The sequence below is a fragment of the Astatotilapia calliptera genome, chromosome 14 (genome assembly GCF_900246225.1).
Source record: "Astatotilapia calliptera chromosome 14, fAstCal1.2, whole genome shotgun sequence".
NCBI classification, from domain to species: Eukaryota; Metazoa; Chordata; class Actinopteri; order Cichliformes; family Cichlidae; genus Astatotilapia; species Astatotilapia calliptera.
In genome coordinates this window covers 15042086-15069238 of record NC_039315.1, presented here as the reverse complement: position 1 = coordinate 15069238, position 27153 = coordinate 15042086, and the positions used below count along the sequence as shown (strand labels likewise).

Below are 27153 nucleotides of genomic sequence, written 5' to 3'. Positions count from 1 at the left end.
TCCAGGAACACTCCGAGGTTTCTTACAGTGGACGAAAGATGGCTAGCGAGAGGGCCTAAGGCATCAGCTAACTGGTCTAGCGGAGTGTGACTACCAAAGACTATGATTTCGGTCTTATTCTCGTTCAATGTAAGAAAATTATGTGATAACCAAATTTTAACTTCATGCAAACATCGGATTTCAAAGGTAAATAAATCTGGATATCATCGGCATAGCAGTGAAAGGAGATGTTGTATTTACTAAAAATTAATCCCAAGGGCAACATGTACAAAGAGAAAAGAGCAGGAAATCTTGGAAATGGTAGCCAATCATCTATTTTAACTGTCATATTTGAGCACCTCAAAATCTTTAAAAAAAAAAAGCTCACCTCTCATCCTCTCAAGCAGATAACGTCTGAAAAATTGTTGACCAGCGTAATAAGAGATCTTTTGAAAGCAGAAAATCGGACTGCTGAACTGCTCAAGCTTACAGTCAGCCAATTAACATTTCAGACATACCACAAATCCATCTCATCCATCTTTAATTCCTTCATTTGGGGCAGTGCTTCATTCCCAAATCAAAAAGGGCAGTCTGTCACCTGACTTGGAAATAATCTAATGTCAGATTGTAAGTAGCTTATACTAGTATTGCCTTGACCATAATACAGCATTTAAAAAAAAAATCATTTTAACAAATAAATATTGTTAAAGAAATGCTCAAGAAATATGATTATTTCAGAAGATCATATATAAAAGAAGTAATTGGCACTATTTAAAGAATCAGAATGACTCTCCTTTCTCTTATTTCAAAGGATAGTGGGTTAGTGAGCAAAATGCAGATGGAAAAATAAAAGCAAAAGACGAAGCAGCTGGAAGAAGTCACAAGAAGAAGAAAATAAACAAGCAAAACCTCAAGGAGGGCGAAAGCTAAGGACAGACAAAAAAGGGAACGAGAGCGGAAAGATATTTGGTAGCTTGTGCAAAGTATTGGAAAAAGTAAGCTAGTCTGGCTCGGGACAGACAATTTTAATTTCACAAAACATTCCCACTATTTGTATCTTGCAAACAAATTACATAATGCAGATGAATCAGCATGAAACTGGCACAGACAGTTAACAATTAAGTAGCATTAAGAAGCAGCATTAGGAAACACAACAAAGAACAGGATGGATTAAAGGATAAATGCAAATGGATAAATGAGAGAAAAGCTTCAACTTGAAACCCAACAAAGGGTCCGTTAGGTAATATGAGATTTACCACAGCATTAGAAGACAAAAAAATATGGAGGCACTGATTTATACAAACTGGAGCTAAGTGAGGGTTACATAAGCTTGTAGCAAAGACTGAAAGTTCTCACCTTTCTAACTATATTTTTTCCAATATGCTTGCAATCTTGATTGACAGGCTGGAGGGCTGCAGGAAGTCATTTGCATAAGTAAATAAGGACATTCTGAGCAAGTTCACTGTTACCATGGTGACGCTAGAAAACTGTGAGGACACATTTGGCCCATGTTTAAACTGCTACAGAGGAAACTAGACAGGTGCTCTGTATGTGAGTGCACATTATACACGTGCACATACACATGTATGTATGGATCCGGTCCACACATACACACAGCTCTATTCAGTACAGTTAGTATGAATGCATATGCAAACACAAGCGTCTTCACAGAAGCTTCAAAGATTTAATAAACTATTATAGACAAATGCAAAACTTCAAAGCAGAGTCTCTTTGCTGAGAAGATTTCTGACCTAACAATAGCATGCTTACAGCCCGACAACATTAAAGCACTTTATATTCATCAACTCGTACACATGGTCTGCATAAGAAAAAGGTGTTTGATCCAGAGGAATCTTAGATCTTTGACTTCTTTAATGTGCTGCTTTATTTATTTATTTGTGATGCAGTGAAATCTATTGGTGCATAATGTATGCATCAAATAAAAGGGCAACACCTTGCCCCTTCATTCCTAACTCTCTGATCAAAAAACACGAGAAAGGGCAGACTGAGCTGTCAGAAACTCACACAGAGGACATCGCCTGAGCGTACCTGAGCGAGCTTCACACACCCAGCCACATTTTTATGATATTATTCGTGTGTTGTCACAAGTGTCAATGTTACAATACCGGATGAATCAGTAACTGTTAACTGTGCAGAAGCTACCATCTCACATTTTTCAGTATGTTATCTTGTCTCGAAAACACTGACACAGAATCAACTGAGCCCTGAAGCAAGAAAGTGGAGAATGAGAAGCTTTTGAGGAGTTCTTCAAAAAAAATCTCCTGCAATTTAAGTTTAACTCTAGCAATACAGAAATAAAATTACACATTTTACATTTATACCTAAACCAATTGTGTTTAGGTATAAAGCAGGGAGCATGATGAATATGTTCTATAATTACAACATATCCATCATGCCATGCTGACACAAGACTACGCTGGTTGCCGCTCATTTGTATACTTCTTTTGAAAGGTGCACCTTGACAAATACGCCAAAAGTCAATGAAAGTACACAGATTGTGTAAAGACAACCATTACAAAATTGCCAGAGACCATGTCTCCCTAAATGGCCAGAGAGCATTTCATTAAGAGTCACTTTTATTGAACTCCCGCTTAAACTGCTAAAACGCTGTCGGAGGAAGGATGAGCAGCTTGCCACTCTGTTAGCGCACATACTAATGAGGCAAACAGCAGCTAGCTGCCACAGCCCGGACTTTATGATATCAGGGAGGTAACTCAAGTTTAACAGTCATTGACTGGCACAGCATTCCTTTCTGCTTGACTTTCTTGGTCGATGAAATAAGGACTGTGGGTAATCTGTAGTGAACTCAAATAACAGGAGAGAGATTATTATTGAAAGCAGAAAATCAATCTTTAAAGAATCAGTTTTGTGACAAACTCCAGAACATGGGTGGATAAGTGTTTGTAAAAGCTCCTTTTTTCCTAAGAACGTTTTGTCTCACTTTTAGATATGCACCCATTTGATTTTTACCCCAGACTCCCTCTCCTCTGTAAGGACAACTGTCTGCGCTTCTCCTCAGCCGTTCTCGCTGTGCAGTGTATTGCAAACACAGCAGGAGTGCTGTCAGAAGAAGATTATAATGCATCTGATCGGGTCAATGGACAGTAATGATAGATGGCTCCTGAACAGAGGGGAGTGGAACACGTAAATGGTGGGTTAAGGGAGACTGAGAGAAAGAGAAGTGGTAGTGAAAGGTTAGTTAGAGGCTGCACTATTTGTGCAGGTCAGAAAGGAGATCAAACCCCAGCTCTTCCCCTCCCATTTGCTGTCCCCGCTGCTCTTTACACTACTCTTCTCTCCTCAGGGGATCTCGTTATGGAAGACTCATTGGCCTTGAGAACTGAGCCTAGGCAAGGCAAGGCAAGGCAAGTTTATTTGTATAGCACAATTCAACAACAAGGTGATTCAAAGTGCTTTACAGAGACATTAGAAACAAAAACAAATAAAAAGCATGATTTAAAATTGATTAAAACAATCAAACAAACTAACTAACTAATTAACAAACAAACAAACAAACAAACAACAGTATATAAAATCAAAACAGATAAAATCAGAACAGTAGATAAAATCAGTAGTTAAATGTAAGTTTTGAAATTTAAGCTTAAAGTGTGGATTTGGTGCTTTATTCAAATGCAGCTGAGAACAGGTGAGTCTTCAACCTGGATTTAAATAAACTGAGTGTTTCAGCTGATCTGAGGCTTTCTGGGAGTTTGTTCCAGATATAAGGAGCATAAAAGCTGAATGCAGCTTCTCCGTGTCTGGTTCTGACTCTGGGAACTGATAAAAGACCGGATCCAGATGACCTGAGGGATCTGGATGGTTCATACTGGGTCAGGAGGTCACTGATGTATTTTGGTCCTAAACCATTCAGAGCTTTATAGGCCAGCATCAGAACTTTAAAGTCTATCCTCTGACAGACAGGCAGCCAGTGTAAAGACCTCAGCGCTGGACTGATGTGGTCCACTTTTTTGGTCTTAGTGAGGACTCGAGCAGCAGAATTCTGAATGAGCTGTAGTTGTCTGACAGATTTTTTAGGTAGACCTGTAAAGATGCTGTTACAGTAATCAAGCCTACTAAAAATGAATGCATGGACTAGTTTTTCCAGGTCCTGTTGAGACATCAGATCTTTTATCCTTGAAATATTCTTGAGGTGATAGTAAGCTGACTTTGTTATTGTCTTAATGTGTTTTTCTAAGTTTAGGTCTGCATCCATCACTACACCCAAATTTCTCGCCTGGTTTGTGGTTTTTAGATGTATAGATTGAAGTTCTCTGGTGACCTGTAATCGTTTTTCTTTGGCGCCAAAGACTATTACCTCAGTTTTGTTTTTGTTTAGCTGGAGAAAATTGTGGCACAACCAGTCATTAAATGGTAAATGGTAAATGGCCTGTATTTATATAGCGCTTTACTAGTCCCTAAGGACCCCAAAGCGCTTTACATATCCAGTCATCCACCCATTCACACACACATTCACCCATTAATTTCCTCAATGCATTTACCAAGAGCCTGCACAGGGCCTCGGGCTCCTGGTGACATTGTGATATATATTTGTGTGTCATCTGCATAGCTATGATAGTTTATTTTGTTGTTCTTTATAATCTGTGCCAGTGGGAGCATGTAAATGTTAAACAGAGAGGGTCCCAAGATGGAACCTTGGGGAACTCCACATGTGATACTTGTCTGCTCAGATGTGAAGTTACCTATTGATACAAAGTATTTCCTGTTTTCTAAGTATGTTTTGAACCAGTTTAGTACAGTTCCTGAAAGACCTGCCCAGTTCTCCAGTCGTTTGAGTAATATGTTGTGGTCAACTGTATCAAATGCTGCACTGAGATCCAGTAAAACTAAGACTGACATTTTTCCACTGTCTGTATTCAGACATATGTCATTAAACACTTTGGTCAGAGCGGTTTCAGTGCTGTGGTTCTGTCTAAAACATCATAGCAGTTATTCTGTTTTAAGAAGTAACTGAACTGTTGAGAAACTGCTTTTTCAATGATCTTACTTAAAAATGGGAGATTTGAGATCGGCCTGTAGTTGTTCATTTGTGTCTTGTCAAGATTGTCCTTTTTTAGTATAGGTTTAATTACAGCAGTTTTTAGTGATTCTGGAAACACACCTGATAATAAAGAAAAGTTGACGATCTGTAACAGGTCTGACTCTAAAGTCTTTGAGACCTTTTTGAAAAAACTTGTTGGCAGGACATCTAAACAGCAAGAGGAGGAGTTCAGTTGACCTAAGATGTCCTCCAGGTCTTTGCTGTTAATAGGGTGAAACTGTTTCATGTTGTTTAAACAGTTTTTTGGTGGACACAGTACATATCCTGGATCTGCTGTTGATGTACCAATTGCTTGTCTAATCTTTTGGATTTTTTCTGTGAAGAATTTGGCAAAGTCATTGCAGGCCATGGTCGAATGAAGTTCAGCTGCCACTGACACAGGAGGGTTTGTTAGCCTGTCAACTGTAGAAAATAAGACCCGAGCATTATGGCTGTTTTTAGTGATGATGTCAGAGAAGTAGGACCTCCTTGCACTCCTGAGTTGTAAATTATAATTGTGAAGTTTCTCTTTATAGATGTCATAATGAACCTGGAGGTTTGTTTTTCTCCATCTGCGCTCAGCTTTCCTACACTCTTTTTTCATTTTTCACCAGTTTGGAGTTTCTCCAGGGAGACTTTTTCCTTCCAGAGATAACCTTCACCTTAATGGGAGCAATAGTGTCTATTACATTTAACATGTTAGCACTGAAGCTATATTGACGAGCTCATTGACTGACCCTCTGGACAGGTCAGGTGTTAATGGGAAGACCTGGTTAAAAATTGCACTACTGTATTCAGTTATACACCGTTTTGTGATCACTGCTGTTGATATATTTGTGTGGGCTGAGATTTTACTTTCAAAGAAAACACAGTAATGATCAGACAGGCCCACATCAGACACAGTAACCTTTGAAATGCTCAGGCCCTTGGAGATCAGTAGGTCAAGAGTGTGTCCTCTATTATGTGTGGCCTCTGTTACATGCTGAGTCAGCCCAAAGTTGCCCAGAGTGTTACTCAGGTCTTTAGTCCCTTTGTCCTGAGGGTTGTCCACATGGATGTTAAAATCCCCAACAATAATTACACAGTCGAAATCAACACAGATCACAGACAGCAGTTCACTGAGGTCATTAAAAAAGTCTGTGCAGTATTTGGGAGGGCTGTAAACATTAAGAAACCCAACTTTGGATGGGGCCTTCAGCTGTAAAGCCACATATTCAAAAGACTGAAAACTTCCAGGAGATAGCTGCTTACATTGAAATGATTCATTAAATAAGACAGCGACCCCCCCCCCTCCTCTCCTAACAGCGTATGTGATAGGCTAAAGAGTGGGACAAAAGAGGGGGACAAAACATCATGCTTAAGAGAAAGAGCGTAAGCAAGAGTGATGATGGGAAAAAAAACTGGGACCTGCAATAGAGGGGGGGAAAGAGCAATCGGAGAAAAGGTGTGAGTGCAAAGAGAAGTGTGCTGAAATGAACAGTAGAGCATATAGCCTTAGGTACCAGATTGTTATTACTGCTGCAGATGGTTTGGAGATGCTTTCAGCAGATTTGTGTTGTGCTATAGTATATATATATGTGCGTGTGTATGTGTGTGTGCCACATCTCTGTCTGTGCGTGACTACATGTGAGCACGCATGCCACTATATGCTTGTTTAGTTTAAGTAATGTCAGCTAAATGGCATGTTTTCTAGATAAATAACCAATTAGAAGCTTGTGGGGCGTTTGCAGTGAGCTACAGCATCTAATCAAATCGCTATACACCAGCTGTAAACCATTGCTCTCATCTAAATGCTGCACACAGCCTGCTTTAAATATCCAATCAAGCGATTCAAGACCATGTGCTCACAAAAAAAGGATATGCAAAAATAAAAAGTGAGGACTCCCTTTTCCCTCACGATACTTAGCGTTTTTCTCCTACTTCTGGATCGACATCCATTTTACTGTCTGTCTCTTGTTCATTTGTCATCTTTTTCCTCATTTGTGTAACAGCTTTCATTGATTTGTTTTGGAAGGGCTTTAATGTGCCACTGAAGACTGTTGCTGTGTTTATATGTGTGTACACAAGCTGATGTGAGCGTGTAATTACGAGTACTTTTCCAGGTCCACGGATGTAAGAGTTAACATCTACCTCGTATGAAGACATAGAAACAGCAACAAAGAAGGAATCAGACATTTTGACTGACATACCTGTGCCCGTGCATACACTTGATCTCATACCCACGCAAATGTAGAGTCATAAAGGCTTCAAAGGCACAGTTATTATCGTCATAATCACTCCAAAATCTGCCGCATCTTATCTACCTTCTAACTCCTAATCCTTTCAGATTTTCAGTCATCCATCATTCTCTTTCTGCCTTTGGAGAAATTAGCCTTCTCTTCTCCTCATTTTATCTCACTGTCACATAGCCAAGATGAATTTTTAAGATAGCTTCCCGCTGGGCATTCACAAAATCAGTGGCTATTTCACAGCTTCACTTATAAGCTTAGTCTTGTGCATGCTGTGCAACCCACATTGTTTATAAGTATGCATAGTTTCTAGACTTAAGGCAAACATTGACGACAAATCATTTTTATTCAAGAACTAAAAACATTTCTTGCATTTAAAATTATGTTAGCTTGTCCGATTACTTTTGAACCTCAGAAAATGGAGGATGATGTATAAATATGGCTGTAATTAAAAAGGAAAGTCAGCACTTCAATCACATGCAGACTGCTTGATTTAAGAAGCACTGTGGTGGTGTACAGATGCAAGCTACAAAACTCTCAACAAATTATGCACCTAACTGTAGATGAAGCACATTCATTTTAGTCCATCTCTGTGTGTATTTCAGGGCTGAACATTCTTCTTGAGTTTATATTTTGCACAAGCAATCACATTTTCTTCCCTAACGGATACAAATGCAAGAGTTAGTGTCTCTCAGGAAGCCAGCTGAGCCTGGGCCTGTTTTGACAGTAAATAAGCTAATAGGCAAATGTCATGGCTATTAAATGAGTTAAACCCGATCGATGTCAACTCTGGAGCAGAGGTGTATAAATTCAATTCAAATGAGACACCAACTGACACCAATAAAACATTTGTTAGAATTTGTCAGGAGAAACACCAAGGGATGTGTGTGCGCGCGTGTGTGTGTGTGCACGGCAGGGGGAGGGCATAGGGTGCATTTGTGAATGTGAATGTGTAACTGTGCATGGAAAGGCAGTGGGAGGGAAAGCAAGGGATGACATAGAGTGAGGGTGGGGAAAAGGGATTAAGTAGGGTAGAGGTGGAGGCATAGATGAAGACGTCACTTTGCTTTGGATTCTTGGCGGTGAGAGATGAGAGAGTGATCTCCCACGCAGGCTACAGAAATGCTTACAGTGACACTTTCCCTCCACCTGGGCTGAACAAAAGGAAGGGGAAAAGTGCAAACATGTCACAGAGCCAGGAGGAGATCAATGTCCACAAACACAGTTAGCAGACAAGCAGCCATGGACGCACAAGCTGAATGCAGCTAAGCATAGAGGATGTTATGTAATTTATCTTTTTTTTAATACAGTCAGCTCTGTGCTTTTTATTCTTTTTCATCCTTCTCCTCACAGTCCTATTCGCCTCTTAACTATACATCACTTAAATCATTTCATCAGGCGCCCACCAGCTGTATCTTTTTCTCTGCAATGACAGCAACCGAGCTGAAGCGTTTTATCTCCATTCTCATCTCAACACTTTGGCTTTGATCTTCGGTTTGTGCGACTGAACGAACCTCACCAAACCATCCCAGAGGGCCACACTCTGCTGTGAATCATGGGGATCTACTCGTGCAATCAAGTCAGCACATATAGATGCTCAAATGTAAATGTACACATAAACTTTTTAAAGCATATTTGAAATGCAGAACAAACTGTACAAGGTACCTAATACTAGTCTACAATTATGGTCAAATAAAGCGGGAGCACAGAGACATAATTTGTTTCCAGCTTGCAGATAATGATCTGTTATATATCACTGAATTAGCATCTCTGCTTTCACTACTCCACACGACCTCATCAGCATTCAAAAGTGAAGCTAATCAATTCCCAGGTAAGTTCTCAAATTTGCCCAGATATGTCTACAGACAGAATGTTAGTTTAGCCCGAAGGCTGGTAGAAACATGACTTGTAATAGTGTGATTTTGCCTTCAGCATGTTAAGCACTTTGGTGGACACCAGTGTTTTAAGTACTGTTTCTGGAAGTTAAATGACGATTGATAACTGCATGCTTAATATGGAGTACACTCAGGCCAGCTCAACAAAAAAAAGGTTTGTTGTTTATCCTGACAATTCATGTGGTCAAGGAAGTCAGTAGAGTTGACCAGGAAGCAGAAAACCAGAGACTGAGATTTTTTAACTTTGAATAAAATATATATAAAAATGTGTGTGTGTGTGTGTGTGTGTGTGTGGTGCCCCCAAGGGGGATCATCTGGAGAAAAAAAGATGTGTTTCATTAAAAACAGCTGACTATCCTTGGCAGGAAAGGTTCATTTACTGATCCTCAAATGTCCATGTTTTAATTAATACAAGTGTATGGGCTAAGTGGAGGTGAAGTCATCATTACATGACGCATGGGCTATGTGTAGCAACCAGTCAGTTGTGAGCCTGTGTGCCAATCAGAAGTTAAAAAAAAAAAAAGAAACATAAAATGGAAATATTCAACTGTAGTACAAGTACTTGAAATTTGTTGTATCTGGATAAACCCCTTGAGATGTAACATCTTGTTTCAAGGAGGTCGAGAGAGCTGAGGGTCTGGGAGGTACTGGGAAGGTGAGCTTGAATCTAGGAGGTTTTCCAATGTTGGAAGAAGTAAAGAAGGAAAAACCACAGTGCTGCAGTGTCTCCTCTATGTGTGTGTGTTCATGCATATTTCATGGAACTATGATATTGAAGTATGTTTGAACCTCCCCCTCCCCTACAGGCCAGCAGCAAGGTCCTTCAAGCCCACATGAGCCAACATGAAGAACCACACAAACATACATTCACAAACGCACACACATAGCATGGCACCCTGGCCTTATGCTGATGAATGTCTGTCCTTCAGCGACCACAAGAGCCACAGCAGAGTGATACAGTCTGAATGAGGACAGACGAAGCAAGAGAGAAAACGATGCAGAGAGAGTGGTGACAAGGCAGAGAGGGGAAGAAAAAAAATGGAGTTAAGAGTGTAGTGTGCTGTGGGCGGAGGTGCAAGAGAAAGCAAGGCAAGGCGGTACAGAGGGCAAAGGTTCAGCACAGCTTGTCCAGCATTACTCCACCAAAATAGAGCTTCAAACTGAAAAAGGTAAGGCAGATTGGGGAGTGAGTGACTCACAGTAAACACTCTCAGCAAAAGTGTTTAATCTCAAAAGATTTTTTTTGGTAAACTTTACACCATTCAATTTGAAGTAGTGGAGGAAAAGGCTGACTAAGCGTTACTTAACAACAGCGTGCATAGGTGTGGGCTGCTTGGTGATATTACAAGTATTTCAATTGTTCAGTCGATGTGAAATAACATTAACAGCCACAATTAAGGTAAAAGTATTTAACTCGATTCAACGTCTCCTCTAATTGTATAACAATTTATTATAATATAGGACTAAAGTGTTAGCAGCATAATACAGTCCATCGTTTTCATGAGTCCAGCATATTTTAACATAAAATTTGCAAATAAAAAAATATATTTATTTATTAAATATATTGCAATAGTGAAGAGTAACATACTTGATTTTTCAAGAAGAGAGGGGATTCTTTGTCATCCTGGTTTTTAAGTTACAGCAAGTTTCTAATTAGCGAGACACTTTGCTGCTGTTTAATGAACAACAAACTCTTTCAACCAGAACAAACAACCTAATAAACAAAGCACATGCACACACTCACTGAGTCTCACCAGGATACTAGCCCATCTGTTTGCTAAGGGATTCTTGCTTCCTCTAACACTGCTTAAAAAGAGAGTGGGAAACAAATGCAACCCACACACACTAGTGAGTACGGAGACATGACATCATTTTTTCCCTGTGCTGAGTCTCTGCAAAGAACGTGGGCAGGAGTGCGCGGGTAGCTTGTGTGTGTGTGTGGCTCAGTGTGATTACTAAACTGTGAGAGCCGACACAGACTGGGGAATCAGCGCAGCAGACTAATGTGCGCGCCTCTGCGTCCACATGTGTCACTTAGAAGTTGAGGCGATCTAAAAGCATCTTTTTTTCATCTCTGCAATCATCTCCTTATCTCTGCATCTGCTTCTGACTGTCTTTGTTCTTTTCTCCTTGTCTTCTCGCTGTTTATCAGCTGCTGCTTATGCAGTTATTTTTTTTCTCTGGCTTTTGTTTGGCTGCCATGCCCTGTGAGCATTGTTTAATGCACCCCCACATTCCCTGAGGAGATTGGGGGGAGTGTGGGGGTAAGATGGGGGAGGACAAGGGCATAGGCACTTCATTAATCAATCAACCAGCTTTGAAAATTTACCTAATTAACGGCTAATTACAGATCTGGGCACAGTGCCAGCTGGCATCCCATCCACCTACACCCCTGCAGTCCCCCAAATGACACTAGAGGTAAACATCCCTCCCTCGCTCCCTCTTTTTTACTCTCGTCTTTGTTAGTCTACCCATCCGTGCATCCTCTCCCCCCATTTGTTATTCATTCTCTACTGTAACAACAGATCACCGCTGATCACTCACTCAAGACATCTCTGAGCACTTGGCTCATTCTCATGTCACACCATATGGCTGTCTGATTTTGTCTGTCTCACCGGTGAAATATTGGTGGTCATCACAGGTTCCTGGAGGCTCTCTGAAGGCACAGTCTCTCTCCAATGATCATTGGTTCGGTTCTTGTCTTGTGCTTGCCAGCTCTCTCTACGGGACATACTGGCACGCCAGGCACGCTGGATCCTGGTGACATAAGTCAGCAAAATGTATTTATTGAGACATCTTGCATTTTTTTTTTAAAAAAGGGTGTTAAATTTTGGAGTTCTTCGTGAAAGGAAATGGTTTTGCTGAAACTTTTTAGAAGCCATGTTAAGTATTTGCTTCAAGGATGTTTGATGAACGATTGTTGGAGTGATAGCTGCTGAGCATAAAATACACAATGTTGTGCTGCCATAACCAAAGGCAAGCAAGTGTTGTTTTTTCTTACTCACTTTAAAAATAAGAAAAATTATGTAAAAAAGACAACAACATTCATTGGACACTTCATTAGATATATGGCTAGTGCAGAGTTGGACACCAATCTGTCTTAAACATTTTCTTGACTCTTTCATGGCATAGATTCACAAAGGAGCTGGAAACATCCCTCATTTTGGTCCATACTGACATGATAGTGTTCAGTTGCTACAAACTTGTCAGCTTTACATCCATGGTTTGTATCTCCCATTCTACCACATCCAAAAAGTCCTCTACTGGATTGAGATCTGGTGACTGTGGAGGCAATTTGAGTACAGTAAACTTAATGTCATATCCCACGCTATTACACCAGGACTACCCACCTGAATTGTTTCTTTCATGTGTTACATAAATTATGACTCTACTATCTCATTGATGCAGCAGAAAGAGTCAGTCCAGAGAACGTTTTTCCAGTCGTCTATTGTCCGATTTTTGTGAGCTAGTGTGAATTGTAGCCACAGCTTCCTGTTCTTAGCCAACAGGAGTGTCACCCGGTGTGGTCTTCTGCTGCACATCTGCTTCAAGGTTGGATATGCTGTGCATTCACAAATGCTCTTCTGATACCTTGTTTGTATAAATGTCTTATTTTTGTTACTGTAGCATTACTGTAAGATCAACACAGTCTGTCTATTCTCCTTTAACATCAACAGATGTTCACTATTTTCTCTTTGTCTGACCATAAACCTGAGATAAATGTGAAGTAGTTTAAAATTTTCTGAATCAAATCAAATCACATTATTACCTTTTCTGATACATGGTTTGTACTTCAGGAGGTCAACCAACCTCGAAATACCTTTGTTGGTATCCCGTGATTGGCAGTAATTCAGTTTACTTAACAAAGTGGCTGGAGAGCATAGAAATACCTAAGAAGGCGTAAAGAAGTAAGTCTAACAATTACCCATTAAAGAAATGTAACACAGCTCATTCTTTATTCTCCGATCACTTAATTTTTATCAAATTTAACAGCTTTGGTGCAGAGCTTTAAGCACATCTGCAGTACTGCTGGGCTTGTTCTTGTATGATAGCATACAATAATGAATTTGCAGTATATGTGTGAGTATATATACTGTCTGTCTGGCATAGTTGTAAGACTGAGCCAAAACAGGTTTCTTGCTTCTTCTTTTTTTAATTTGCTATCATTATGAATAAAGGTTAACTTAAATTTGAATGCTCACCAAAAAATCAAACAAACAAAAAAGCACAAACACAGTGAACACAGAACTGGAAGTGAACTATTTCACTTCCAGTTCTGTTTCTTCATAAAACTGAAGGAATATTGCCAAGATGCAAGATATTAAGTAAACAAGTGCATCACACCAGATTTCTGTCTCTCTTTCTTTAACTCATCTTCTTATTTAGCTCTTTGAATTTCCAAGACAACTTCTCCTTCTTGGCCATTCTCAAACATCTTTCTCCTCAGTTTCTTGCTTAACTTTGTCTATGTTTTCCTTTTACCTTGTCCTCTCCCAGCCTATGTTTCCAACCTACAGACAGCTTTCTCTCCATCTTTCACTTTCCGCTCACTTTCATCCCAGTAGTCACCTCAACAGCAGACTCCAGGATGGAGTGTAGGATCAATTACCCGATGGAGAAACACATTCACCTCCAGTGGAGCAGAGAGACAGCTGAGGCAAATGGAACAAATTGAATTAAACCACATCTTCTAGCTCCAAGCCACTACCTTTTCTTCTTCCTTCGCTTCCTTCGCTTCTCCTTTTCCCTTTGCTTTTTCAGTCTCTCCATTTCCGTGTATTCCTGTTTCATTGACTTTTCTCTGAGTTCATCCAAACACTTTTTCCTTATCTGTCAACGTTTTTTTATCCTATAGAGAAATTGTTTTTTTTTCTATCCTTGGCTTCCAATGAAGTGAGAGCCTGAAGCCAGAGCTGTTCTTCCCTGTCGCACCTACAAGTGTGTAACTGCGTAGATGAAAGCTGACAAGAGTTAATGCTTTCAAAGTGACCCTTGACCCCACAAGTCCATGACCCCAAAGAACAGAATGAATTGAAAGGAACTGAACATGGATGACATTCAAAATGAAAGCCTTTCATATTGTAAGAATCTATTGTTATGACTGGGTATTGTACAAATAATCATAATAATACATAAAGCAGCCAAAAGTGATACTCACACAGCAGCCTTTATCTCTAGGTGCTGTTGTTGATCACGGCGGTGAAGGCTATTGTCGTCCTCCATCTCACTCCTACGTGGACAACTTCTACAACGATAACAGTGCAGATAAAGAATAATTGTGAGGTTGGAAATATAAATACTGGCATCAACACAGAACATGGTGTATGCAAATCATCTAAAAAATGATAAGTTGTTACTGCAGGGTTACTGCACATACTAGGCTAGTGAAACCCCAATTTCAAAAACATACATAAAAGCAAACAATGTTTTGCAAATGTCATAAATCCACATTTAAAGAAAAATATCCCACTTTGATGGAAATGCCTCAAAAAGCTGGCATGAGGGCAAACAAAGGTTGGAAAATTAAGTGGTAATGTAACTAATTAGACTAACTCGTAACAGGTAAGTAATTTGACCCATAGTTTCTCAAAAATAAAGATGGCAGATGCTCACTAATCTGCAAAAACATGCATGCACAAATTGTTGAATTGTTTTAGAATAATGTTCGGCATTTGCAATGATTGAATATCTCATCATCTGCATTATATGATATTATTAAAACATTCCAAAAATCTGGAGAAATCTCTATGTGCAAGAGGCACAGCCTAAAGTCAATATTGGAATGTCAATGAGCTTCAGGTTCTTCAGGCAGATCTGTATTAAAAACAGATGATTCTGTCATGGAAGTCATGACAGAATTCCAACATAGGAACATTTAAAGAAGAATACATGTGTACGTACAGAAGAAGAACCAGCTTGTTATCAGCAATCAGTTCAAATGCCTGCATCTCTGATGGTATGGGGGGGCACAAGTGCCTATGAAAGTCGCAGCTTGCATATGTGGAAAGGTACCATCAATGCTAAAAGGTACATGGTACATTCTTTTAAATCTGTGTTCAATTTTGAATAAAATATGGCTTTATAAGATTTGCAGATTCATGCATTCATTTTTTTATTTACATCTTACACAGCTGCCTAATGTTTTTGGAATTGTGAAATAAAGTGCTGTTATGGCAAAATGGTTCTGATAGCTTTAAAATCCAACATTGCATTTTCCTATTGTGGAGAATGCCGTGTGCTTTGGGGTTTTTTGCTCATTTATGAACAGGCAGATTTCTGTACAGGGTCTCACCTTTCTATCTTTTGAACAGCTTGGCCTCCGCTGTGGTTGCAGTAGCGATGATACCTTTTCACTTCTTCCTGGCAGTTGAAAAACATCAATATGTCAGCATGGTCTATAATTCTCAGTGTTAATGGAATACGCATATGACAGTGGAAAAGCTGTATGATAATAAATATGTAGTATATCTATCTGTATGTGTAATTAATAACACCTACACACATACTGCCTGGCATAGCTACATAACTGAGTCAAATCAGGTGATTTATAATTTGTTGTTGCTATCAGTCCCTTCTAACCTCAAATAAGGGCGCATATTTGAGTCACTTGATTAACACAGATTTGTAAGTTGGAATAATGCTGATGCATAGCAGCATATGTCGTATGCAGGTGCCAACTAGCCGGGTATCCGCTAAGAAGAGCCACTCTCCTAAACAGTAGGTCATAGCAGGTCTCACCACAATCTTGTAAACATTTCCTTTCACTCTTGCTGCTTTTATTCTGTTAAAAAACAACCCTGGCAGCTCTTCTCCACCTCTTCTCCACTTGTCTCATGCACTGTCTGTTGCTTTGAATGGTCTGCCACAGACATTTAAACTCACCCACCTTCACTACCTCTACTCCTTACTTCTTTACTACTCTGCCTGTCTCCCTTTCATTCTCACATATGTATTTTGTCTTGCTTCTACTGACTTCATTCCTCTTCTCTCCAGGTCATACCTCCACCTCTCCAGGCTCTCCTTATCTGCTCCCCACTCTCACTAGACACGGCAGTGTTGTCTGCAAATATCATCTGTCAACATGTCCATCGCTGCCACAAACAAGAAGGGCTTCAGCACTCATCACTGAGCTTACACCCACCCCCACCTTGAACTTTCACTGACACTTCTACTGTACACCTCACTGATGTCTCGCTGTACTGCACCACACTTTGCCACTCTTGATTTTCTCATTTAGTATCACAGTTCCTTTCTTAGTACCTTATCATAAGCCTTCGCTAGATACACAAAGACACAAAAAAAAACCCTCTCACCTTCTCTATCAAAATTCTTAAAGCAAAAGTTGCATCTATAGTACTCTCATGGCATGAAGCCATACTGCTGCTCACTGATCATCACCCCTGTCCTTAACCTTCCCTTCAACCACTTATTCCCACGGTTTCATGGTATGACTCATCAACTTTATCTCTCTGTAGTTATTACTAGGCTTGTCACGATACTGCAATTGCAAAGTCGGTACCGACTTTGCCAGGACTCCATACAAATTTGAAACAGGTATTAGATTAAGATCAAGTTTAAAGGTGTTGGTTTGGAGGTTTTATCCAGTTCACAAATTATTTAGATAATTTCATTGCAGACCCTGAAGATAAAATATATTTTAGAACATACTAATAAACTAAGGGTTCAGCAAACAGCACAATACCTAACATCTAAATAATGTAATTATTGTAGAAGAGCATTATGGAAAAGTTACAAATACATTATGGATAAAGGGTGCTTTTACTTATACTTAAAATAATAATAATAATAATAATAATAATAATAATAATAATAATAATAATAAAAAAATAAGTTGTGAAAAACAGAGCACTCACTTTTAAATCTGACCACACAGTTTGCTACATCAAAATAGGTGACACATTTTAATAAATTACTGTAAAAATAGAAAAGTTACATTTCATCATCTTGCCTGCGGCTGCCTGCTGCTCTCTCTCTGCAGCTCTTTGCATCCTCAGCGCTACTCATCAGTCCTGAAACCGCTGCTCTGCTCCAGACTTTCACCTTTCATTTGCTCTGTTTAGGTCTTGGACTCTATGCTAAGTTCAGCTATGGTTCCCTCACTGCTAAGTGATAATTGCTAAGTGGCTAATGTTACTGTGTGTGCCAGACAGGTTAACATTTATGATAACTGTGTAAAACTTCAGTGTTGTTGAAACAGGAGGTTTACTGACGACTGAAATTCTTCCTAAAGTGTCGTTCAGTGTCATAAACGTTAACTTCTTTAGTTGTTAGTGAGGAGAGGAGCTCTTTGCCTCACTGTGTCAGCTACAGGAAGTAAAGACAGCACTGTTTCTATCAGTGTTGTTGCAAATACGTATGCATTTCCTCACTCTCCAGGATTGTGTTAAACATTCTGGTTAAAATGTCCGTTGACCTCTCTTCTAGAGATGGCACGATACCACTTTTTTATGTCCGATACCGATACCGATATCATAAATTTGGATATCTGCCGATACCGATATGAATCCGATATAGTGTTTTTTAATCAACAAAACTGTTTTTTAAATATCTTGCTGCATTTTGTATAAGTTCATACTCAAGTTTAAAACAACAACTACACTAAAGCTATTCTGTTATACCTGTATCCAAAAAAAATATTTCATAGTTCAGCAATACTGATCAATCTAATAAACTTAGACCTACACCATCCTCCCTATTCTGGTATTTTAAAGAGTACTTAGCGTAAATATTAAGCAACCTAACTAATAGGGTTCCAACTCCCAGCAACAACAAAAATAAATAAATAAAAAATAGGGAACCACCCCTCACGCTCCACCTCATGATGCTTAATCGACGTAATCAACCTTAATTTGATGCAGTGTGGAAAAAAAAAATGCACAGAAATCAATTATTTTTCAAGAAATATTAAATAGATTCAACATCTTTCTTCAACAAAATTGCAGACTGCACAGATGGTACCTTCACAAAGGAAAAAGTACTATAGCTTACTAGGGTATATATATATATATATTAGACTTAATAGTTACTATATACAGTAATGGACTTCTATTCATTTTGCATCAAATTAAAACTTTGGGTGTCAGATAATTATTTATTAAAAGCTCGACATTTTAAATGAGAATAAGAAAGAAAAGTATGTCTTTGTGCCCCCTTTTCCCTGTTAATGCCCTATCGGCCCCCCTGGCTAAACTTTGCTAGATCCGCCCCTGCACAGCTACCAGCGTCAGCTACGTAGAAAAAGATCCTGGTGTAGAAAGTAATATTAAATACATTCTAACAACAGCTGATCAAGCTTAAACGTGCTGCTGTTGTTCAGCCGCTGGTTTCCTCTTTCTGGTGCAAAGTGGGCCAAAAGCAAACAAGAGAGACGGACTCCCGACAGAAAAGCCAATCAGCTGATCGTTAAGCAGTTTCATGATTGAAGTAGCAGCAAGAAGAGGCAGTCGCTCCATATATCGTTTGTTAAGCTTAACGCAGGAATGCTTTACAAACATTCAGAGATGGACTTACACACTTGCTTTACTTCTCTCGGGAATAACTTTGTCGGAGATGAAATGCCAGGTTGCTAGCGAAGCTCCACATGCTATCCAGACCACCGACAGGTCCCGCATGCCACAGCCGCTCTATCACGTGATGCATACTGCTCCGACGTGCTAAAGTTCTGAGGTGAGTTACGGCGTGTTGCAAGTTTTGTGAGGTGCTTTCGTGATATTTAATGGATCGGATTACATTTTTTATTTTTCTCCGATATCCGATCCAGTAATTTAGGTCAGTATCGGACCGATACCGATACGTAATATCGGATCGGTCCATCTCTACTCTCTTCTAGACACCATCACACATCCACAGGTATGTCTTCTGGAACACCAGTCCTTCCATCTCTTCATAGCTGTCCTCACTTCCTCCTTACAAATCTTCTGCACTTCCTGCACTAACCTTTCTCTATTTGTCCCCCTCTTTCATTTTCTTCATTAATCAGCTTCTCAAAGTACTCCTTCCTTGTTTTCAACACTCTTCCTTCGTTTGTTAGTTCCCATCTCTATCTGTAACCACCCTAACATCCTTTCCAGCCATCTCGCCAATCAATACAAGTTTTCCTTCCTTAGTGTTCAACCTCATACACATTTCACTATAAGCTTTTTCCTTTGTTACCTCTCCCAGCCTATCAGACTTTATCTTTTCTAACGTTTTCCTTTGAATACTTTCCTCAATTCCTTGTCTTCTTTCCTCTGTAAAGAATCAAACACCTTTTTGGCAGTGTCCTTTATGGCTTCATCTGTATTTTTCCAGTCATCTGGAAACTCTTCACTACCCAGAGCCTTTCTCTTGCAAACACAATACATCTACCTTCCTCCTCGCCATCATATCAGTCAACTCTCTCCCTTTACCTGTCTTGGTTCCTACATTTAAAATCCCTAGTCTCATCTCCATATTCCAGCCTCTTCTTTTCGTTTCGTTTCTCTTGTTCTGGCTCAGAACACACTTTCAGCCTCGCTTCTTCCTTTGTCTTTGGCCAACAGGACCACAGTTTGCATCCTGATAGTTAACAGCACTGGAGGCAGTTGTTGTTAAACCAGACCATGACCAATTTGGTATGGAAAGCTCATTCTTGATGATTTGATTGATTTCGATTTTATGCCGAATGCTCTGATGAAAACGTCTTATATCTGGGCATGGGACTGGCAATACATCTGGAAAAATGGTGAGTTTTGTAGGCTGAACTAATTCACACGCCTTAAATACATTTATCTAGTTATTCATCCAACTTTACATTTTTGTTCTCATCTTTAAATACAATAAACCTTACTTCATAAATTAATGTGCCAAATGATGTAACATAATATTCATACTCTAAATTGTAAAATGTAGAAATATCAACAATGAGTATAAAAATAAACCTGGCTAAATCAAGGAAATTAAAATGATACAACTCTTTTATAAGGCGTTATAGGTGCATAAACACTACTAATGGATCATTGCTTGATAGTGGTTGCTAGGCAACATGATTACATATGTAAGAACCTTTAGGGGCCTTTTAGATACCTGTGTGAAAAGTTTGGTTGCACAACTGATTGTGTGGGAGTAGTTTGCAGACAAACCAACAAATATTTTTTCTATTACACTAAAATACACGATCACCTGTGGCAGTGTGAACTTCATATGTCAGTGTTTCTCATACAACTCATTCTGTTGAGTTTAAAAGACAAAATGTACATTTGAAAGGTCTGGGAAAACCTGTGTTTCCAAATTTAATTCTTTCTAGACGACAATATGCCCCTTGAGATGACAAGAAACTATTTAAAGTATGTAGTCTTGGCATTGTCCAGTTACAGAACTACCCCAGTTTGAACATCACCACACAAACTTATACTATACTTGTTGGGGAAAGAAAAAGACTACTTTGGAACATATTCTCAGGCCAGACATCCTAAAGTTCATAATTTCAACTGCAGCCTTTTGCATTCAATACATACAAAATCAAATCTTTTGAGCAAAATTTTGTGTCACAGCACATTCATTTTCTGTATGTTTTGCACATTTCGGTACATGTAGTACAGGCATTGTGTGCTGTTACTGTAATAGTTTGACTCTTCTAAATGTTTATGCATATCTACCAACCAAAGCCAATTATGGATTAAGTGTTCAAGATGCCAGGCAAAGGATTTAAAATATAAGTGTGTCAACAAGTGTTATGCCGTATCAAATGAAGACTCCATCCAGATGCTCTAGCCAACATAAGAATCCATGACTAATGGCAATGGCAGTGTTAAATGGAATGAATGTGTTAGCATATTTTATACAATATTTGTTAATATAAAAATTTTGATATGCTAAAATATATGGATACTACTGAGATCAGAAATAATTACTCTTCATGATACTGATTATGATAAAGATCAGCTGACAAATCACAGCTTAAAGAGACAATTATTAGTTACTAATATTTACTGAAGCTATGTTTTTTTGTTGTTGTTGTTTTTTCAGCTACTATTTATTCACCACCAACTGTAATCTCTTGGGTTTCTGAACGAGATAAAATGCTCTACAATTACATAAGAAATATCAAGGGAGGGATATTGCTTGCAGTCTATAGGGCAATCGATTAAATCAACACCTGAATACATGGTTGCATAGAAACGGGGATATTAGTGAAACCTGCTGCTCCTGTGCATATAAACAAGTTTATCACATTATTTTCGATAGCAAAATAAGGGCAATCAATAGACTTGGATGCAAGGTAAAGTGAAGCATTAAGTTGCTGAAAAATGGGAGATGGATGGAAAAGTGGGATAAAGGGGAGAGAAAACAACAGCACATAGCAGAAAGTCTGCTTCCCTTTAATTGATGAGTTATTAAAATCATTATTTCTCAGCGTCCTAGTTCTATCACAAAGATCGATGGCAGGCACCACTGAACGGCCACACTAAAACACTTGCACACGTACACAAAACACTTGTGGGAGATGGTCGGGCCTTTGTGCCCTTCAGTCTAGCATTGTCTCTCCACAGGATAAAGCCCCCCTCCACAAGCCCGTGGACACAAACACTGCACTAGAACAGTTAATGCACCTGCATACGTGCACAGCAGCATGTATGCAAGCACGTATACACCTCAGTCTGATCTCAGAGGATTTCATTACAGTGTGTTGATGCGCCGAAACATCTGCATTACACTATTGACTCTTTAGCTGTCGCTCGACTTGCCGATCAGCTCGAGGAAATACCCAATCAAGAGGGCTGTACCACTGGAGGTGCTCATTAATTGTGACATTGGAAATCAATTTACATGCGCAGTGCATGAGAGGAGTAATATGGAAGTCAACATTTACTCTTTCGTCTGAGTCCCCAAGTACAAAAAAAGCATTCAGAGAGATGATAGTGTTACTGAGGTGTTTCTGTGATTACGTAATTTGAAATCTTGTTTTCTCTTAGTATTATAGCTATGCAGTAAAAGAGTGGCAATAAATATCCTTATATAGAAAGCTTTATATCCTTTAAGAGGTGAGAAAGGGGTACGAGAAAACTAGGAGAGAGAAAAAAGAAAAGACAAACAATTCCAAATGAAAGTGTCGTGTGAAAATTGTTACATGTTGATTATATTATAACATGTAGAGACCTTTAACTGGCAGGTGCAGCTGAATGTATACATTCTCATAAATCCTAGGCTGCTGTACTTACACAGCTATCAATATCTGGCTGGAGTAGATCTAGTAAAGCTAGAAGAAGCAAATCAGGTACAGCAACACAAAAAAAGTAGATGAAGGTCTGTAATTAAAAAGTAAAAAAAAAACCCCTCATACATACCTATTTATTTGAAAGACATCCACAGATTTAATATCTATAAATCAAAAGAAATGACTCTAATGGAAGAGCCATCACACAGCATTTACACTAAGGCTGAACAGGCACATATTTTAACTATCTGTTCCTCTTTTGATCTGCCGTCTTTTGCTGCTGCGAGGTAATTCTGCTCGACACGTGATGACAGATCTCAAAACTGTTAGTTTTGTCAATTTTCTGCTGACCAGCTGTTTTGGTTGGGCGGCAGATTCGTCTCCTTCGCACTGATGCACTCAGAATATACTTTATTCGATATGAGCCTTCAAAACTGCCTGTGTTGAGCATATGGCACTGCGGTGAAGAATGCAGAACATTCAAGAAGCTGAAAATGGTGAGGTACAATGAGGGAAGCAAGAGCCTATCAATTAAGAAGAAGTGAGCACAGGGTTATTCAAAAAAAAAAAATGCAATAGAAGAAGAAGATATGAAGTGGGTGGGGTGTGATGAAAAGAGATGAAGGAGGTGAGAGAAAATGATCACACACCCCATCAAAATGCAAAATGGAGCACTTGGGAGTATTCCCCAGCCGGTACTATTAACCAGCGGAGAGCTGCTCCGGTTAACATATGGTGAGGAAAGTTCTGAGTGCATATAGACAAGGCCATCATCGGTAAGGGGGCTTCTTTCAGTGATCAAAGACCGTAAGCTCACACTTTGAGACCTGACCAGCCTTCAGGGACATTTTAAAGGGATGAGATGGAAATCACCACAGAACTGGCAGATAATTGTGTGTTTTACCGTGAGGTGGGGAGAGGTGTTTTTTTTATTTACCTGTGGCACTAAATTCCAGTGTGAATACGAACACTGGGGTGGGCAAAGAACACATCTGTCCATCAGCGTGCAAGCTCATGCTGCTCGTCCACATCATTACAACTCAATCGCGGGGCGTTTGAGTGAGCTAGCGCAAACAGCACTCAGCGCTGCTCTGTCCCACTCAGGGAGATACAGTAATGCACTTCTGAAATATGACACCCTTCCCTGGCACCACACTCGTACTGTGTACAACCCTCTGCATAACAGAATGCTGCAGTTGTGCCTAAAATGCAAGACTCTGTTGTTGCCCTGTACCGCGATACAGGATCTGAATGAAATCCATGGATATTCAGCTCCTGTTGAATATATTCATTAAAAAGACTGCACATTGGGACATTTTTTTCTTGATTTTTATTGAATTATAAGTTTCATGCATGATACTGGTAACAGATTTCAAAATTCCAACTGTGAGTGGTGCATCAAATATTCCACCTTTTATATTTTATACTTAACCCCATTAGATGTGACCCCATTGGCATGCTGCTTAAATAATCTCTCTGTAAAATGATTAGCAACACGGACCCATAGCCATGAAATTCAGCTTTTCCATTGATTACGGGGTAATAGCTAGATAGATTAATGCGCTTCTCACGGGGTTCTCACCTCGGCAATGAATCTGAATCACTCATGCACACGGAGCAAGTGGAGCAGCCTCAGTAACCCACATTTGTATCCTCACTCATATATATCTAATGCCAATTACTGATTGGTCCTTCACCGAGCTTCTTCACGTCCTCCTCAGCAGTCTTGCATGAATCCACCCTGACGTGGCATGTCACAGAGCTGAGCTAGATCAATTTAGAAATGTCATTTTTGGAAAAGTGATGATGAAATTCAGCTGTCAGGTCGCGCAGTAGAAACACATCAGGATAAAATCTGAAGTCAAAATGAGCAAGTGTTGGAGGATGTGAAATAAAAAAAGGGGGGGGGGGGGGGCACCATCATACTATATTGCAGAGTAAGTGAAAAATGTATGATGGAACTCTGCTTTCAGATCTCACAGGCTCAATATCCCCAGCCACCGATAATGCGCAACACTACATCACCGACATTAAATATTCAGGGGCTCGCTACACCTAGGTGAACTTGTGCACCTATACACTCACCTCGAGCACACAATGGAAACAGTCTGTTAAAGATGACTCGAGCAGAACAGAATTTACATTAGCAAGTCAACTGCAACAACTGCTCCTTTCAAACCAGATGTCAGAGCTATTAAACTCTATACATGAGCTCAGGACTCATTGCAATGAGGAACACATGCCAGCCCCATTCAGCTGAGCAGTTCAACTATGGCTATAGAAATATGACTATTTCTTTCTGAAAATGAAGTCATTCATAATGAAGGGCGCTATATGTAGTATTAATGAGACCTTTTTTAGTTGCGGCCACAACGATAATCTTTGAGTGGCCCCGAGCCAACATAAAAAAAGCAATTTCCTAAACCAAACTGAACTCAGTCAGTTTTGTTTTACCATTTTAAATGGTGAATAAGGGAAGCAGAATTCAAAGCACTTAGAGAGCAAGGGAGAAAAACGGCTTTAATATAGTTTAGGAAAAGATTTTCCATTGTGCATAATGTTGGTGCTTTTCTAATGTCTTTCCAAAGTGCAACAGAAGTCCAAAAGCGGATAATGAAAGACATTTTTAATAGATGTTTGCAACATACACCGTCTTCTCTCCTCTCCTAGAAGTGTGTGGTGCCCAGCAGTGAAAGCGTCAACTTAGCGCTCCAAAAAAGAATGACAAAGTGAATGACATCATTACTGAACTGTTCCCTCACCGAAAAAAAAAACAGTCTGTCATCCATCCACAGACATGACTTTCCCAGCACCAGACAATTATATATAATCTATTTTACAGTAATGACAACAATACTAACAGCCTGCATCTTACCTGGTTATTGATGCACAGAGCAAGGTGCTTCCTCTCCCGAGCCAGACTCCCGCTGCGCAGTCTCACCTCCTCTCCTTGGTGAACATTTCTGTAAGGACATCACTCAAGTTAGAGTGCAAAACTCTCAAAAATATGAAATATGTCAGAATCTCTCGACATGCGAGGAGCCTGTACTCTGTGTCCAGCTGCAGAGAGTACCGATACGTAGGGTTTTAAAATCACTCATCAGTGCTTGAAGCAGCCGTTACCGGAGCTTCCCGTTTAACCGAAATAACAAACACTGCTGCTTTACATTTGGGACTAAGGCGAGTCGCTGCGCGGGTTACTAACCTGTACGTGCCGCTCCTCAGCATGACGAGCTCTCCACCCGCAGTCAGACAGAGATGCAGTGAACACTTAGAGTCGGGAGCAGCCGGTGAGCGACCACACTTGGAAAATTTTCGCAGCCAATGGGATGCTGAGGGTGTGCGCGTGCCCCCCGCCTCTGCTTTTCAATACAGCGCCCCCCCCCCCGCGCGTGTTGACACGGCGTCATTTAACTTGGCGATCGACTTTAATCGCTGTATTCTGCGCGGTTTATCTTTTGCGTGTGTGTGTGTGTGTGTGTGTGTGTGTGCGCGCGCGCGCGCGCGGGGGGGGGGGGGGGGGGGGGAGGTTGCTGGGAATTGCTCACGGTGTGCCAATCTATTTGCTCTTAGCAACTAACTTCCAGGGTGTGGGTTGGACTCAAGTTAAACAAACAGCACGATTGATATTTTATATCACGCCACCCTACACAGACTCAGGTGAGAACCGAAGAGGTGAGGTATAAAGATGCCTAAATACTAAAAGGCCTCCTTTAAGGGCGTTTTGCTGTAGGGCCTATCAAACCATCAGATTTGGCCTTTTGGATGGAGGACTTCCAAATCTGCCCGCTGTCCACCTACTATAAAAGGATCCTTATCCCGGTGTCCTACAGCCTAGTCTTTTTGCTTGGCCTGAGTTTAAACGGCGTCCTGCTGTGGTGCGTTATCTGTCGGACGCGCCGCTGGAGCAACACGGTGATCTACCTGACCAACCTCGCAGTCGCGGACCTCCTCTTCGTGTTGGCCCTTCCTCCACTTATCATCAGCGATGCTATGGGAAACTTCTGGCCCTTCGGCAACATCTTCTGCAAAACTGTTAGATTTGTCTTTCTGGTCAACCTCCACTGTAGCATAATGTTTGTCACCTGCGTCAGCGTTCACCGGTTCATCGGGGTGTGCTATCCCATCGCTGCTGTGCGCCTCAGGACCAGAAAGTTCGCCATCCTTGCGTCAGGGTCCATTTGGATTCTAGCCAATGCCGAGATTTCACCGACATTTGTGTTTGCGCACACGGGTGTGATCAACAACATGACTGTTTGCTTTGAAATGACCGGCCCGACGCAATTTGATATGTTCTTTCCATATGGGCTGTTCTTGGTTATAGCGGGCTTTTTGATCCCATTCTTGGTCGTGGTCACCTGTTACTGCTCCATGATAAAGGTGCTGTACTGCGGGGCCGCGGACTGCATTTCTAATACCAGGAAACAGCGTGTGCGCAAAAAGTGCTTGTATACCCTTTTAACTGTGTGCCTCATGTTTGCCGTTTGTTTTGTGCCGTATCATATTGTCCGCACTGTCTACATGTTTGTCAGAGTCTACATGCCAGGAAACTGTCATCTGCTGAACCTGGCCATGATCACGTTTAAAGTCTGGAAACCGGTTGTCGTGCTAAACTGCTGCGTAAATCCTCTCATCTACTTCTGTAGTTCTCAGCCAAAGCGTCTGAAGTTCAGAGCCTGGCTCTGGAGGAGGAATAAAAGAGTGGAGCCCACTGTGTGTCTGGTCAGCAAGAGGTGTGAAGGGTATAATCCGTGAAGGGATGTGATCGGTAGACAACAGTGATTTAAATTATCCTAC

At 40.3% G+C, this 27153-nt stretch overlaps 2 protein-coding genes across 2 annotated transcripts in view; one reads left to right on the top strand and one right to left on the bottom strand.

Moving 5' to 3' along the window:
- The window catches only part of schip1 (schwannomin interacting protein 1), a 228035-nt gene extending 202391 nt beyond the window's left edge, over positions 1-25644 (bottom strand). The window contains exons 1-5 of the mRNA XM_026191808.1: positions 25562-25644; positions 25232-25319; positions 15454-15521; positions 14320-14406; positions 11777-11918 (exon numbers count right to left, since the gene is read on the bottom strand). Of these exons, the coding sequence (XP_026047593.1) occupies positions 11777-11918; positions 14320-14406; positions 15454-15521; positions 25232-25319; positions 25562-25584 (408 nt within the window). The 5' untranslated portion in view covers positions 25585-25644. The remainder of the gene's footprint in view (positions 1-11776; positions 11919-14319; positions 14407-15453; positions 15522-25231; positions 25320-25561) is intronic.
- A 477-nt stretch (positions 25645-26121) lies between these two features.
- On the top strand, positions 26122-27111 carry LOC113036646 (P2Y purinoceptor 3-like). Its single transcript, XM_026193057.1, has one exon. It carries the CDS (start codon positions 26122-26124, stop codon positions 27109-27111), a length of 990 nt encoding a protein of 329 aa, XP_026048842.1.
- The last annotated feature ends 42 nt before the right edge of the window (positions 27112-27153 follow it).

Coding starts and splice junctions, on each gene's coding strand:
- LOC113036646 (XM_026193057.1), top strand. CDS start 26,122: ATGGAGGACTTCCAAATCTGCCCGCTGTCCACCTACTATAAAAGGATC.